This window comes from Strigops habroptila, chromosome 11 (genome assembly GCF_004027225.2).
Source record: "Strigops habroptila isolate Jane chromosome 11, bStrHab1.2.pri, whole genome shotgun sequence".
Taxonomy (NCBI): domain Eukaryota; kingdom Metazoa; phylum Chordata; class Aves; order Psittaciformes; family Psittacidae; genus Strigops; species Strigops habroptila.
The window spans coordinates 13,944,999-13,959,160 of record NC_046360.1 but is presented as its reverse complement, the minus strand read 5'-3'; the positions used below and the strand labels follow the sequence as shown (position 1 = coordinate 13,959,160).

Genomic DNA, 14,162 nt, shown 5'->3' with positions numbered 1-14,162 from the left:
TGTGTGTTGTGTCATTGCTCACCTGCAGCCCCCCCGGGCTTGTGTCCCTGCCACTGGCACCAGGGTCTGTGCTCCGCAGAGCTCCAGCCCTGTGTCCAGGGGCTCTCTGCTGTCCTCAGAGTGGACATTCCATGTTTCCCAGGGCAGGATGTGTCCCTTCGGAGCGCTGCTGTCTGCTCTGCATCCTGCACTGCCCTGGGCTCTCTAGGGCTGATCCAGGCCAGGAAGGAAGCTGTAACCAGGCTTTTAGAAGTGATATTTAATATTTCCTGTAGTGTTTATGACCTGGGTTTGCTTCTGTGGAGTTCAGTGTGTAAAAGTGCTTCGGTTCAGGTGCCGGAGCTCCTAATGAAGAGCTTAGGGAGCTCCCAAAAGCCCTCTGCTCCCACTCCGGCGATGCTGAAGGTAAAAAGCAAGAAGGAAAAAAATAGCCCAAAGTTTCTCCTTCTCCAGGAAACTAAGTGAATTGTGAGTGTCCACAGGGAAGATTATACCCCCATGGGTCACTCCCCGCTGTGGGAGCTGGGAAGGGGTGAGGAGGGACCACAGCCCCCTGCTCGCTGTGGGGCTGTGCTGGGAGCTGAGGGCAGGCAGGGGGACAGACTGCTCTGGAGAGGACTCCAGGGGTGCCCCTAGGGTGCAGGTTTGGCCACGGCCAAGCCCAGCCAGAGCCAGGCTGAGCCCAGCCACGGGGCTCCTGTAGCAGGAGCTTTGCAGAGTCCTCTGTAAAGATGTCCAGAGGAGGCCCCAGAGCTGCTGCGAGGGCTGGAGAGAGCTGGGCTGGGGCAGCCTGGAGAAGAGAAGGCTCCTGAAGGGGAGACCTTAGAGCAGCTCCAGGGCCTAAAGGGGCTCCAGGAAACCTGGAGAGGGGCTTTGGGCAAGGGCCTGTAGGGCCAGGCCAAGGGGAATGGCTTTAACCTGCCCGAGGGGAGACTGAGATGAGCTCTGAGGCAGAAGCTCTTCCCTGTGAGGGTGCTGAGGCGCTGGCACAGGGTGCCCAGAGAAGCTGTGGCTGCCCCATCCCTGGCAGTGTTCAAGGCCAAGTTGGACACAGGGGCTTGGAGCAACCTGCTCTAGTGGAAGGTGTCCCTGCCCGGGGCAGGGGTTGGAGCTGGGTGAGCTTTGAGGCCCCTTCAACCCAAACCAGGCTGGGATTCTGTGATCTCCCCGGGAAAGGGAAGGCTGAAGGAGGCCCTGGGCTGTCTCGGGAAGGGGTGGGTGCTCTGGCTTCACCGCAGAGCTGGGGGGGATCCTGGCAGCAGCCTCCGCAGGGAGCAGCTCTGCGCAGCACTGCCCGGGCCCCGCGCTGCCAGTGCATTTCAGGTTTGGCCGTGCCCGGAGGCGGTAGCTCCAGATTCATGAAGAGCACAGGCAGGAGCCAGCTGCCATTGGCCACATCCGGCTGGATCACGCCGGTGCCTGGCTGCCGGGTCAGGACACAGCTCCCGCCAAGGGCTGTGCGGGGAGATGCTCCTCAGGAGCCATCAGCCCGAAGGACACAGGACACACGCAGGACACGGCTCTGACACGGATGTGACCATGGTGTGGCTGGTGTGGAGCTGTGTGAGCACTGCTGCAGAGGGGAATCCAGCCTTGGCCAGGGCTGCTTGAGCTTTAAGCCAACCTTAAGGGTGGTTTTATCCCTCCCGGTGTGACCCGAGCTGCTCTGTGCTTGCTGCTCTTTGGAGAGTGGAGCTTGGGTTCGGAAGATGCAGCATCAGCCCCCTGTCCCATCCTCACCTGCCCTGGCAGGAGCCAGTAAACAAGCACCCATGTGGCACCTATTTGGGGGTAAAACCGAGTCCCCGGAGGAAGGGGACCGTGCCTTGGGTGCAGAGGTTGTGCAGCTGCAGGAGGACAAGTGGGGGGGAAGAACCCCACAGGGGCTGTGGGATGCTCCGGAGCAGGGGCGCGGGATGCCGGGCTCTGCTCCCAGCCATCCAGGAGCAGCTTTGGCTGCTCTCTCCTGCCTTGATGCATCCCAGTGCAGGGGATAGCCCCGGGGGGCTCAGCCCGTCACCCACCGCTCCGTGACTGCAGAGGGTGACAAACGGCTTCACTGCCAGCCTGAGTCATGGTGCGTCCCGAAGGAGGCCCTGGCTGCCGGCAGAGGCGAAGCTGACATTCCCGCATCTCCCATGGACATTCCGAGGAGGATGGCAAAGTGTGTGCTGCCTCTTTCACTATCAGCCTTCAAAATGCCGCCCAGTTCCTCGCCCGTGCTTCGAGACCATCACTCCCCAGCCCTGCTCCATGTGCTCCGGTCCTGCTGTGTTTGGAGCATCCTGGGATGGGCGGCTGTTGCTTTATCCAACACTCACAGCTCCAAAACTGCTCCCAGAGCCAGCTTAGGTGTGGGAGAGGAACCCATGTCCGGCGGAGCAGGCGGGAGCACCAGGCGGGAGCACGAGGCTGCTCCTGGGCGAGCTGCAAGCCCCAATCTCAGATGGAACCCAAGGAAACACAACCGCAGGCGCAGCCCCTCCGCGCTGCTCGTGATGCAGAACCTCCGGATCCAGCTGGATGTGGAGCACCCCCTGCCATGCCCCAGGCTGAGGGGGGCTGGCCAGGGGGGCAATGACATTTGGGGGTCCTGTAACAGCTTCCGTGAGCTCCGGGCTCCGGGTCCGAGCATCACGTCGCTCACAGGGGTGTCGTGTGCTGCCGGAGCCGCGTAACTCCCAGGTACTTGAGGAGCCTGTAAATTCCAGGGTTTTATGGGGGTGTATTTTACAGCGTGGTGTCAGGAGATGTAATGATGGTATGTATCACTGCCAGGGGCGGGATGCAGCCGGTGTGGGCTCAGCCGGGGAGAAAAGGCTCTTTGCAGAGAGCCGGGAGGATAACGTGGGAGCAGGACAAGGCTCTCGGCTCCCTCCGTGCTCCCACACAGCGCCGGGACCAGCTGGTACCCGGCTCCCAAAGGATGCTGCAGGGATGGATGTGCTCAGCATCCCCGGCAGGGCCCAGGCGCCCAGGGTGGGCGGTGGGGAGCCGGCAGCAGCCAAAGTGCTGTTTCTAAAGCCAGAGCCCGAATAATTTATCGGGAAGCTTTTAGGGAAATGAGCAGCTGCTGGGCCCCTGCCAAAGTGCAGCCTCGCTGGGCACTGCCCGCGTCCTCTGGCAGCTCTTGGGAGACGGGGCTGGGGATGGGAATGGGGGTGGGAATGGGGACAGGGTGAGGGGGGACAGAGACAGGGATGGGGATGGGATGGGGACAGGGTGGGAAGGGGGATGGAGATGGGAACTGGGAATAGGACAGGGCAGGGACGCATATAGGGACAGGCATGGAAATAAAGATGAGAATGGAGACAGGGATGGAGACGGGGACAGGGATGAGGATGGGACAGGGATGGAGCTGAGACCATCCCACACCACTTACAGCACCAAAGCGAGAAAGCACCTCTTCCATTTCCCTCCCTTCCCATCCCAAACCCTGGTGCGGTGCTGTGCCAATCCCAGCCCTGCAAACCCCCAGCCCTGCATCTGCTGCCTGGCTCCCTCTGCCCCACACAGGGTCCTTCTCCCTCCCGCTTCCCACCTCCCACAGCACCTTCCCTCATCCCACCGCAGCAGTCACACAGCAAGAGCCTTTATATTCCCACTTCCAGCGATCCTTTCCCTCCCTTAGTGAGGAGCAGCCGCAATGAGCCATCCCCAGCTATGGCAGAGCCGTGCGAGGGGCAGCAGGGCCGGGACCCCTCTGTGCTCCTTGCATCGGGAGCCACCATCTCCAAACCTGCCAGAATTCCCTTCTCCCAATTCCCATTAAAACTGAGCAGCTTTGAAACGCCGAGCTCTGGAATCACATTATTGCTTTTATCTATTTTTGCTCTTATGTTATTACATTTCCCAGCGAATTCAATTGTCCTCTTTTTCTTTGTGCCCCCTGATGTTTATTCACAGCATCTATAACAAACCTGGTTAAATATACATATATACACATATATACATCTCCAGAAACACATCTCAAGGCTGCTTCCTTTGGAAGTGCCACCCCATAAACCCCCAAAACTTTGCTTATGGAGATGGATAAAGCCTCATTCCAGGCATGGAGCCCCCCCGCCACAAGGCCGCCACAGTGATTCCATCGCCGTGCAGCACTTCCCATTCCCATTCCTCATTTGGATGCTCACTTCAATTTGTTTGATAAATTACATGAGATCAAGAATAAACCCAACCCCGGATCAGTGGAACGCAGCCCATTCCTCCCCGCACCCCCAACACAGGGTGTCCCCCCCTTGCTGCTGGGGGGGCGCATCCCGAGGGTGGGAGAGATCCCATGCAGGCACAAGGAAATGTGTTTTCCCCCTGGATGGGGGGGGGGCAAACAGGGCTCCAGGGGGATGTGCCCCAGCCCTGATGCCCCAGGGGTGGGCTCCTCAGGGAGAGGGGACCCCGTGGCGGGGGCAGCACCTTTGCCCGATGCTCTCCCAGCACCGAGAGCTTCTCCCTGGTTGTATTTATTGTTTTAATCTATTTGCCATTAAAAATGCATCCCCCGGGATGGGATCCATTAACAACGGGACTGCTCCGAGCGCAGCTCCGTTGCCATGGGCTTTGCACCAGCAAACTGTCCCTCAGAGCAGGAGGGGGACACCCAGGGCCAGAGCCCACCGTGCGGTGAATGAAGGTGCTCCCCTCCCTGCCACGATCCCCATCCCAACAGCCCGGAGCCTCCAGCCACAGGCTGGATCCTGTCCCCCCCGGATTTGCTGTTAATCCGGGTGAAAACGCTTTTGGGAAGCTTCTCCCCATCGAGGCTCTTTGTAAGGTGAATGGTCTTAAACCATTCCTCAAATGCCAACATGGAATATCAGGGCACAGAGATGAGGAGAGGGGAATAAATCCACTCGGAGCTCGCAGTGACCCACAGCACAGTCAGGGCCCACAGCAGGACCCACATCTGGACAGGGATGGTGGACATGGGAATGGCCAGGAAGGAGCCTCAGGTTTGGGGCTGCTGGAGGACCCCAGATCCCCCCATTGCCCACCTCCCAGCCCAGCAGCACCCATGGGTGCCCTCCCCATGCCGGCACCCATCACCCTGCCCCATCGCATCGCCAGGAGCCCCAGCAGCCCAGAGCGCTTCAGAAATCCCACGTTTATTTCAGATCCGAAACAACCAACCAGGAAGAAAGAAAAAGAAGAAAACAAAACCCCCCCCAAAACAACCCCAGAAATGAGGAGCCGCCCCAGATCCCATCCAGTCCGGTGCCCAGGGGGTGCTACATACAGGCTGGGGGGCCTTGGGGGTGCAGGGTGGGTGACCCCGGCCATTGCGGGCTCCCCCGCCTCTGGGTCGCTCTGGCTCTTCCCGAGGGAATTCGGCCTAAAGTGCATCAAGCAGGAGGTCACCGGAGTCCCCCCAGTCTGGCGGGTGGGGAAACTGAGGCACGGCACCGGGCCGGGACAGGGGATGGGGTGGGAATTCCAGCCCTTGGCAGCCAAAGTCCATGCAAACGCTCCCATCCCTAGGGACCATCTGAGGCGCGTGTATTGCTTAGGGGATGATTTTGGTTTTTATCATAAATATAGAGCTATAGACGATAGTATTGGTGCATCCGACGGGATCCTCCGCCCGGGGAGGGGGCAGCACACAGGGCTCCATGCACGGTACATGCTTGGTTGGGGTTTGTGTGTGTGTGGGTTTGTGTCTGTATCCAAGGTTCCATGTTCTGCAGACAGCCATGCGATCACAGCCCCGGGCACCCGGCGCGGGGCTTCCCCCCTCGGGCTTGCCCCCATCCCAGGGCGGAGGGGGCTTTGCATGTCTGATTCCATAGGGATTGAGTTCCATAGGTGAGGCTCCCGTTACTTCATGCCGCTGCGCAGCACCTGGTTGGCGGCGATGAGCATCACGCTGATGATGAAGGCGATGGCGAAGGCGCAGATGAGGCTCTTGCGCACACAGGTCTGGCGGATCTGCTGGCTGGAGCAGGCTGCGGGGGGACAGCAGGGGGTTACCCCAACACCCCCCCGGGCAGCCGGGGCCAAGGGGGGGTGTTTGGCACCACGGGCACTCACTCTCCACATCGACGGGGCACTCCTCGGCCGTGCCCATGTGGCTCTCCTCCTCCGTCATGATGATGTTCTCGATGTCCTTCATGGAGAGGTGCTCGCAGAAGGTCTCGTACAGGAGCCGCTTCAGCTCGTCCACCGTCAGCTTCTGCATGTCGCACTGCGGGGAGCGGGTGGGGGGCTGACCCCATGCGCAGGGGTACAGCGGTGCCACAGAGTCCCCGGCACCCTTGGGTGCTGCGCTTTGGATGGATCCCCCCATTCATGGCATGGGGGTGCTTGCAGCATCCGCAGCCCCATGTATGGCATGGACAGGAAAGCTTCAGGCCGGTAGACCCTGACCCTAAAAGCTTACCCTGACCCTAATGTAGAGCCCGAGCCTGAGCTTAACACTTACTCCAACCCCAACCCTGATCCAACCGTGATCCTAAACCTAACCCTGATCCAAACCCTTACACCAAGTCTAACCCTGACCCTAACCCAGATCCAAACCTTCACCCTTTTAAGCCCAATTCCAGCCTTGATCCCAACTCCAACCCCAACCCCAACCCTGACCCTGAGCCCCCCCGTTGCTCCCATTGGGGGGTTCCTACCTTCCAGAACACGGTGTCGAAGTCGGTGCCGTGGAACTTCTCCGGGATGCCGGACGTGGACAACTTGGGCCCCAACAGCGTCACGAACTCCTCGAAGTCCACTTGCCCGTCACCTGCAGGACGCGGGGCAGCATCACCCCTGCCCGGGCATGGGGACACATGGGATGAACCCAGGGGGACCCCTGCTTGGACTCGGGGGTGCTCAGATGCTCCTGTGCATCCAAACTGGCTGGGGACCCGATACCATGGCTGGTCAGGAACCCCCAAAACCAGTTGGGAACCCCAACACCAGCTGGGGACCTTCAGCAAGATTAGGGATCCCCCAACACTGGCCATGATGCTCAACAGTGACTTGGGGTCCCCAGTGCAAGCCAGGACCCTAATGCCATGGAGTGAACCCAGTGCTATACCTGGAGACCCGCAATGCTGGCTGAGGACCCCCAAAACAAACCAGGGACCCCAATGTCATCTGGGACCCCAGTGCCAGTGGGGACCCCCGTGGTGGCCGTGACCCCGGCGGGGTGGTCGGGGCCGGGTGCCGTATCCTGCGCTGCGGAGGATGCTGGTGTCGGGGCTGTCAGAGCAGCACTAACGATGAGTAATGACGGGAGCAGCAGCTTGGCAGCGCTGCCGGAAAGGCTTTTAAAGGGGGGGGGAGAGGAAACCAATAAATTAACGCGCTCTTTAAGGTCTCAATGAGCCGGGAGCGACGCGGAGAGGCCGATGGTGGCAGCAAGTGCCGGAGGAACACGGTCAGCTCATGGTGAGGGCATGGCCAGGGCGCAGGATCCAACCCGAGGTGCAGGATCCAACCTAAGCTGAAGGATTCAGCCCAGGGTGCAGGATCCAGCCCCAGGAGCCCAGTCCCAGCAGGTTTGTGGAGCTGGGAGAGGTGCTGTTCCCTCTCCAGGATGGTTAAATCCTAAGCAAAGCTGCAGTGGTGATGACAACGGATGAATCAGGTCCTGCATCCCACATCGTCTGGTCCAGCCGCTGCCAGCCGGTGAGGTGGAAGCGGGGCAAATGGGGTGTTTCACCAAAGGGGATTGGGGGGTCCCATCCCTGTCCCCATCCCTGTCCCCATCCCGGGGTCCTACCATCCATGTCGAGGCGCTGGATGATGACTTCCAGCTCCACCTCGTTGGGCATGTAGCCCAGGGAGCGCATGGCCGTGCCCAGCTCCTGCTTGGAGATGAAGCCGTTGCCATCCCGGTCAAACACCTTGAAGGCTTCACGGATCTCTGTGGGGGGAGCAGGGAATGAGCCCGGCTGCCCCCCAGGCCCAAGCACCACAAACACCCCATGGGCAGCGCTGGTGGCCCCAAATCACCCATCCATCCCTCCAGCCATAGTGGAGTTCCCCTTACAAAGAGGAAACTGAGGCACAGCTGGAGGGGCTGCAACCCCTGCAGGGACCAGAGCCCCCCCCCGGCAACACTCTGGGGTGTGATGGGGTGTCAGTGGGTGATGGATGTGCTGGGGTCTGGGGGTTGGTACCAGGAGGGGTGTGCAAGGCAGTGCGGGTGTCTGTGCACACACACACACACACATACACACGTACACATACACACACACGTACACATACATTGCAGCCCCAGAAACCTCCCCAAGAAGGGTCTGACCTCCCCAGGGGGACACCAAGGGACCCCCAAAATCTTTGCTCCAGCACGCACCCACCCTGCCCTTGCCACCACCCAGCCCTCCTCAGCCAAAATCCCGGCATCCTGCCCCAAAACCACCTTCCTTGGACATGCCTGAACTGGGGGTACCCCCCCAACACTGCTGCAGGACCCAGCCTGGAGCATCCCTGTGCCCGGGCGCTGGGTGTGCGGCACCCATGCCTTCCCTGCGGCACTTTGCGCCCATCCCAGGTTAGGTGGTGGGTGCTGGAGCTGTGCTGCGCTTCAGCCAGGAAAACACCAACCAGGTCTTTGGGATTGAGCCTGTGCTGAATGGAAGATGGGATGGAGGGGAGAAAGTGAGAGGATTTGGGATTTCTGGCTCAAAATGAGCCCCTGGGATGTGGAGGAAGGTCCCTGTGGGGTGCCCGGGCTCCGAGGGCAGTGGGGAAACTGAGGCACGGCGAAAGCCCCGCGATGCCCATCAGCTCCATCCCGCCTCCTGCTGCACTCGGGGCTTTGCTCCTTCTTGGGGCAGTTTCTGGCTTTTTGATGCCCCCTGATACATGGAGCTGGAACCCGGCTGGTGGGAAAGGCGGGATTTGCACTGGGGACACCGGGAAGCCGGGCCGGGATGTTGGTGCCTTGTTCCTTCACCAGGCAGCAAAGCTGCTGGCTCCGGGCAGCACGAACGTGCCGGTCCCTGCCGACTGCTGAGGGCTTCGTGCTGGAGGAGAAACAGGGCTGAGAACTTTGGTCTGGGGGAGAAAACCCACATGGGGCTGTGCCACCGATCCTTGGGGGATCCTTGGGGATGTCCCTGCCCATCGGTGACAACTTCCGAGGGGTTTTGGGGGACTTTGGGGGGGTTTTGGCCTGCCAGCCCGATGGCTGAGCTTCCCCAGGGCCAGCATCCGTTTCTGAGCAGGGGATGCTTCTGGTTTCCCCCGTGCTCACAGGAGCCCTGCACCTGTGAGGTGTCCAGGCACCCCCGAAATACATCCTTCAAGGGTGATCATCCTTCCCAAAGGTGGTTCCCCATCACCCGGCTTGGGGTGCTGAGGAAAGGCAAGGACATGTCCTGGCAGTGGCCAAACCGGGGTGTCCCCCCCCCAGATCCAGTTTGCACCCTGCATGTTCTCAGCCCCTGCGTGTCACAAACATCCCCTAAAGCCAGAGGAGGTGATGGGGGACCATGGGCAGTGGCACGGGCACCTCGGGGTCACCTTGGGGCTCCCGCCGCTGCCATTGATCCCCTGGGCACATGGATGCAACCGGGGTGCTGGGAGCACCCCACGGCCCGCCAGCACCCGGTGGTGCTGCAGGAGGCTGGGTGCAGCACACAACACCCCCCTGCACATGTAAGTGTGTGTGGTGGGTGTGCACATACACACACACACGCATGCACTGCAGGGAGGCTGTGCACACACACACCTTGTAGCGATGCTGTACCTGTGTGTGCACACATGGACACACAACCCCATTGCAGTGACGTTGTACTTGCACGCACACACACACAACCGCCTTGCAGTGCAGTACTTGTGCATGCACACACACCGCACACCCCCCTGGCAGCGATGCTGTACTTGTGGGTGCACACACATGGGCACACACACAAGCACCCTGCAGTGGTGCTGTACTTGTGCACACACACACGCTGCAGCGATGCTCGCCCATGTGCACACACACAGAACCCTTGCAGTGCATGCACACACGCACACCCCTTGCAGTGATGTTGTACTTGTGCACACACACACGCTGCAGTGATGCTGCCCGTGTGTATACTCACACAGACAGACACACAGACACCCTGCAGCGGGGCTGTACATGTGCACACACTCACACACACAGACAGACACACAGACACCCTGCAGCGGGGCTGTGACCAGGGGACACGTCAGTGCACACATACACAGAGCCTGCAGAGCTGTGCACACACACACATGCTCTTGCACACCCGGCCGGGCTTTGGGCCCAGAGCCCCTCACACTCTCCCCTCGGGGCTCCGTGCCTCAGTTTCCCCACGGGGATGCTCAGGGGATGCTCCAGCCCCCCCCCGCAGAGGCACGGTCACCCCGTGCCTCAGTTTCCCCTCTGGGTCCGGAGGTGCTGCAGCCCCTTTCCCCCCGCACCCGCCAGAACGGGGCTCCCAGGGACTCCCCCCAGGCCCCCCACTCCGAGCCTGGGGGTACCGGTAGCGCCCGTCCCGCCGCCCCGGCAAACTTTTGGGCTGGAAAAAACCAATTCTGGCTGAGCCCGGCCCCGCTCATCTCACGGGTGGGCAGAGCTCGGGGGCAGCGGGACTGCGTGGGGCTGCCGTGACCCGGGGAGGGGGTGACACGGGTGACACGGTGACAGCCCCCCCGCGCCGCCAGCCACTGTCATATTATGACAGCGGGAGGGTGGCCCCGGCCCGCCGGGGGGGTCCGGCCCCGCGCCGCCACCGCCGGTCCCTGCTGTGTCATATTGTCACAACGGCGGCACCGGGACCCCCGCAGCCCCGTCACCCTCTCCCGCTGCCCCACGCTTCCCTTCCTCCCCTCCTCCTCCTCCCATCCATCCATCTATCCATCCATCCATCCATCCATCCATCCATCCATCCATCCATCCATCCGCATCCCGCTCGCCTCCAACCTCCCCACGGCGCAGAGGGGGCCGCGCACCCCAACGCCCCGCACCATCGTGGGGTCCCCCCGGCTCCCCTCCGGCCCCGCTCACCCTCCAGCTCGTCCTCGGGGATCTCCACGGGGCGCTGCTCGGCGAGGATGTTGGGGACGGTGTAGATCCCCCGGTACATCAAAGCCGCCGTCACCGGGTGGAACGGCATCTTCGGGGCTACCCAAAAAGCCAAAGTTTAAACCCAAATCTCCTCGGGGGGCGGTGGGGGGGGGAGGGGGGCGGGGGGGTCCCCCCCAAGCCGGTGCCGCGGAACGTTAAGAACAAGTTACCGGTCCCCGCTGCCTCTCGCCCGGCACCCACCGGCCGGGGGGGGCCAGGGCGAGCGGGTGCTCCCCGTCCTCCGGGGCCGGTGTCGGGACGGGGCTGTCAGCGCAGACCCTCACCGGGGTGTGAGGGCGCGGGGGGACCCCACGCCGGAGCAGGCTGGCGGCGGCCCGGTGCACATCCCGCCCGAAGTGGAAGCGGGAGGCGAGAGCATCCAGGCACCGGTTAAATCCCGGTGGCGGCGGCGGCGGCGGCGGGGGGGACGGCTCTGGCCATGCCGCTCCGGTACCCCCCCGCCCCGCCAGCCCCGGGCCCCGCTCACAGCCCCCGGGGGGCCGCTGCCGCCGGGCCACGCTCCCCGGCGGGCCCCGGCATGGCGGGGCCGCGGCCGAGGGCGGCCTCTTCTCCTTCCTCCTCCCTCCTCCTCCTCCTCTTCTTCCTCCCCGCCAAGTGTCCCGGCAGGGCCGGGGCCGGGCTCCCGCCGCGGCTCAGCCCCCGCCGCCACGCACACGCTGCCCCCCCGCCGCCAGCACCGGCAGCCGGAGCATCCTCTGCCGCGGCACCGGGGAAGCGGCGGCGGAATCCGGGGAGAAGCGGCGGGGCCGGGCGGGTTTTGAACGGTCCCGCCCGGCAAATGGGGCTGGGGGGGGGGAAAGGGGCGGGGGTGGCACCTCCCCCCCCCCCGGGGGGGCAAAGCGGGTGTCCCGGGTCTGATCCTGCCCCAGTGGTGCTCGGGAGAGTGCTCGGGGGACTGGCGGGGGACAGAGACAGGGGTGGTGGGTCCCTGCGGCACCCCGGGGTCCCCGCACATGGCATCGGGCAGTTGTCACCCCAAGGTGCCCATATGTTGCCCCCCAGCACCCCGAGGTCCCCACATGCGGCACTTGGCCATCGTCACCCCAAAGTCCCCACACGTGGCACCCCGTGCTCAAGGCTTCTATCACCCCAAGGTCCCCCGGGTGTGTGGGGTGACAGGGACACTGCGGCCGGACCCCCTGCTCCTGCACCAGGGCAAAAACGAGCTGGGAAGAGGCACGAAGCCAGGCCTGGAGCGAAGCCCCCCCCGTCCCCATCCATACTCACATTCCACCCCCCACTTCTCCGAAGCCTTGATCACATTTTTCACCCCATTTCTCACTTTGTCACTGGTTAACCCCAGCTCACACCAGGGTGTTCCCCCCCCGTGCCACCTCCCCATGGCACCCATCTCCCCGTGTCCCCCGTCTGCGTCCCGGTACCCAGCCAGGGATGCTGCCAGGATCCGGGAGCTCCCTCCTCCCAAGTCCCTCTGTCCGCCTGGCCTGGCCTGTCTGCCCTGGGTAGCTCCAAAGGCCCTGGCCCGATGCGACATGGCTGTGACCATGTCCCCCATGCCAAGGTGGCATCTCTCTGGCAGTCAAAGCCCCCATTCCCTGATGGAAACTGCCTTTGGAGGGGCTGCGGTTGGACAGAAGGGGCTGAGACAAGAGGGACGATGTCCCCTGAGCCGTAATGGGGTGGGAAAGAGAAAAGGGGAATGTTTGGAACCTCTCCGGTGCTCATCCAACACCAGGGATGCTCAAGAGCAGTGAGGAAACTGAGGCACAGCTGGACAGGCTCCAGATGTGCTTCTCGTAGCGGGACTGCCACAGGAACCCCAGAACTGTGAAATGGGGTTTTCCTACCACTCCAACCCCACCAGTGAACCCCCCGCCTCAGCACCCCGCAGCCGCCCCGGCCCCGCAGCCCTTCCCTCATCCAACTCAGCGCTGTCGGGACTTGCGGGCGGCTCCAACATTCCCTGCGGGAATCTCCCACCTCCGGCGGGAGCATCTGCCACGACTCAAGTCCAGAGCTCCCCAAAACCCACCGCCCTTCCCTGCCCGTTGGGATTAACCAGCGGGGGCCCCTTGAGGCAGCGGAAAGGCGCCGCGGCCGCGCTCCCGCGCCGGGATTCCAGGGCTGATCCAACCCCCGATGCTGCGGGCTCCAGGGATGCTTCCTCCCGGGATGGCACCGCTCGGGGGCGATGGCGCGGCTCGGGGGAGGCTTGGTCCAGCTTTATCCTCCCCCGGGGCTCGGGATGGTGTTTGGGGCACATCCACCCGTGCCCCAAGGGAAGTCTCCGGTGTCTAATACTGCGGCTGAGCTCCCAGCACGGAGCGGGAGGGTGCTGGTAACATGAAGGGATTTTAGGGGAGAAAGAAGCCAGGGATGAGGCGAAGCAGCCTCATTGAAAGTCTCCTCCTTTTTTCTTAGCGGCTCAGGCTGCTCCTCGGTGTTAACGAAGTTGCCCTCCCAATTAATTCTGCCTTTGCCCACCGGAGGCCCCGGGGTGGAAACTCATTAATTTCTCACCACGCAAATACCGGCAGGAATAACACCGCGCATTCCCGGGCTTTTCCCCACGAATCCCTCAGGAGCTCGCTCTGCTCCGCAGCCACCGGGACCTGTCGGAGCATCCTTCCCCGCGGAGGGGGGAGGCTCCATCCCGGCTCCGGCTGCTTCATCCCAGAGGATGGAGGCGGGAGCAGGCGCCGGCGCGGGGGGGGAAATGGGAATTAAACAAGGGCTTAATTGCCCTTGGAGCAGCGATCGGGGTCTCTGTGCACATGGGATCATTGCGGAGCGTTCGCTGTGTTTAACTGAGCCAAGCCAGACCCCCCATCCCGCTTGGCCGCACCCCTGCCTTCCTCGCGGGATGAAGGCTGGGACCTTCCCTTGGCACAACCCACCACCGCAGCCCCTTTGCTTGTTCCCTCACTTGTTTGGGGGGAGAAGGTCGGGATTGGTTTCCTCACACCTGGATGATGGGTGGAGGCAGCGGCGTCCCCACATCCCAGGGATTTCGGTTTAAAATCCCAGGCTCTGCAGGTGCTTTACAGGTTTGCAGCCTCTGGGATGTGTCCAGTGTTCCTCTCCAGGATTCCTGGTTTTCTATTAGCTGCTCCTCTCACAATTCTCCCTTTATTTCACTCGGGGGAAGTCACTGCTGCCTCTCCCGTGA

The 14,162-nt window shown here is 62.5% G+C and overlaps 1 protein-coding gene across 2 annotated transcripts; it reads right to left on the bottom strand.

The window, feature by feature from the left end:
• Positions 1–5,089: 5,089 nt before the first annotated feature.
• On the bottom strand, positions 5,090–11,546 carry CABP7 (calcium binding protein 7). 2 transcript variants are annotated; one of them, XM_030500403.1, is made up of 6 exons: positions 11,182–11,546; positions 10,952–11,068; positions 7,712–7,855; positions 6,615–6,727; positions 6,028–6,181; positions 5,090–5,942 (listed from the first exon to the last, which is right to left on the bottom strand). In XM_030500403.1, the coding sequence occupies exons 2-6, from the start codon at positions 11,058–11,060 to the stop codon at positions 5,815–5,817; spliced, it is 648 nt and encodes a 215-aa protein (XP_030356263.1). In that variant the 5' UTR covers positions 11,061–11,068; positions 11,182–11,546; the 3' UTR covers positions 5,090–5,814. The 2 variants fall into 2 exon arrangements, with proteins under 2 accessions (XP_030356263.1, XP_030356262.1); XM_030500402.1 differs by having other exon boundaries at positions 5,101–5,942; positions 6,028–6,202; positions 11,182–11,387.
• Positions 11,547–14,162: the final 2,616 nt, after the last annotated feature.

What these genes read in the sequence shown, in the direction of transcription:
- CABP7 (XM_030500402.1), bottom strand. Translation starts at nt 11,060, where the DNA reads ATGCCGTTCCACCCGGTGACGGCGGCTTTGATGTACCGGGGGATCTAC. An exon ending in CCAGCGCCTCGACATGGATG is followed by an intron (nt 6,728 to 7,711) that starts GTAGGACCCCGG and finishes CGCGTCCTGCAG; the next exon opens with GTGACGGGCAAGTGGACTTC. An exon ending in GTGCCCCGTCGATGTGGAGA is followed by an intron (nt 5,943 to 6,027) that starts GTGAGTGCCCGT and finishes GTCCCCCCGCAG; the next exon opens with CCTGCTCCAGCCAGCAGATC.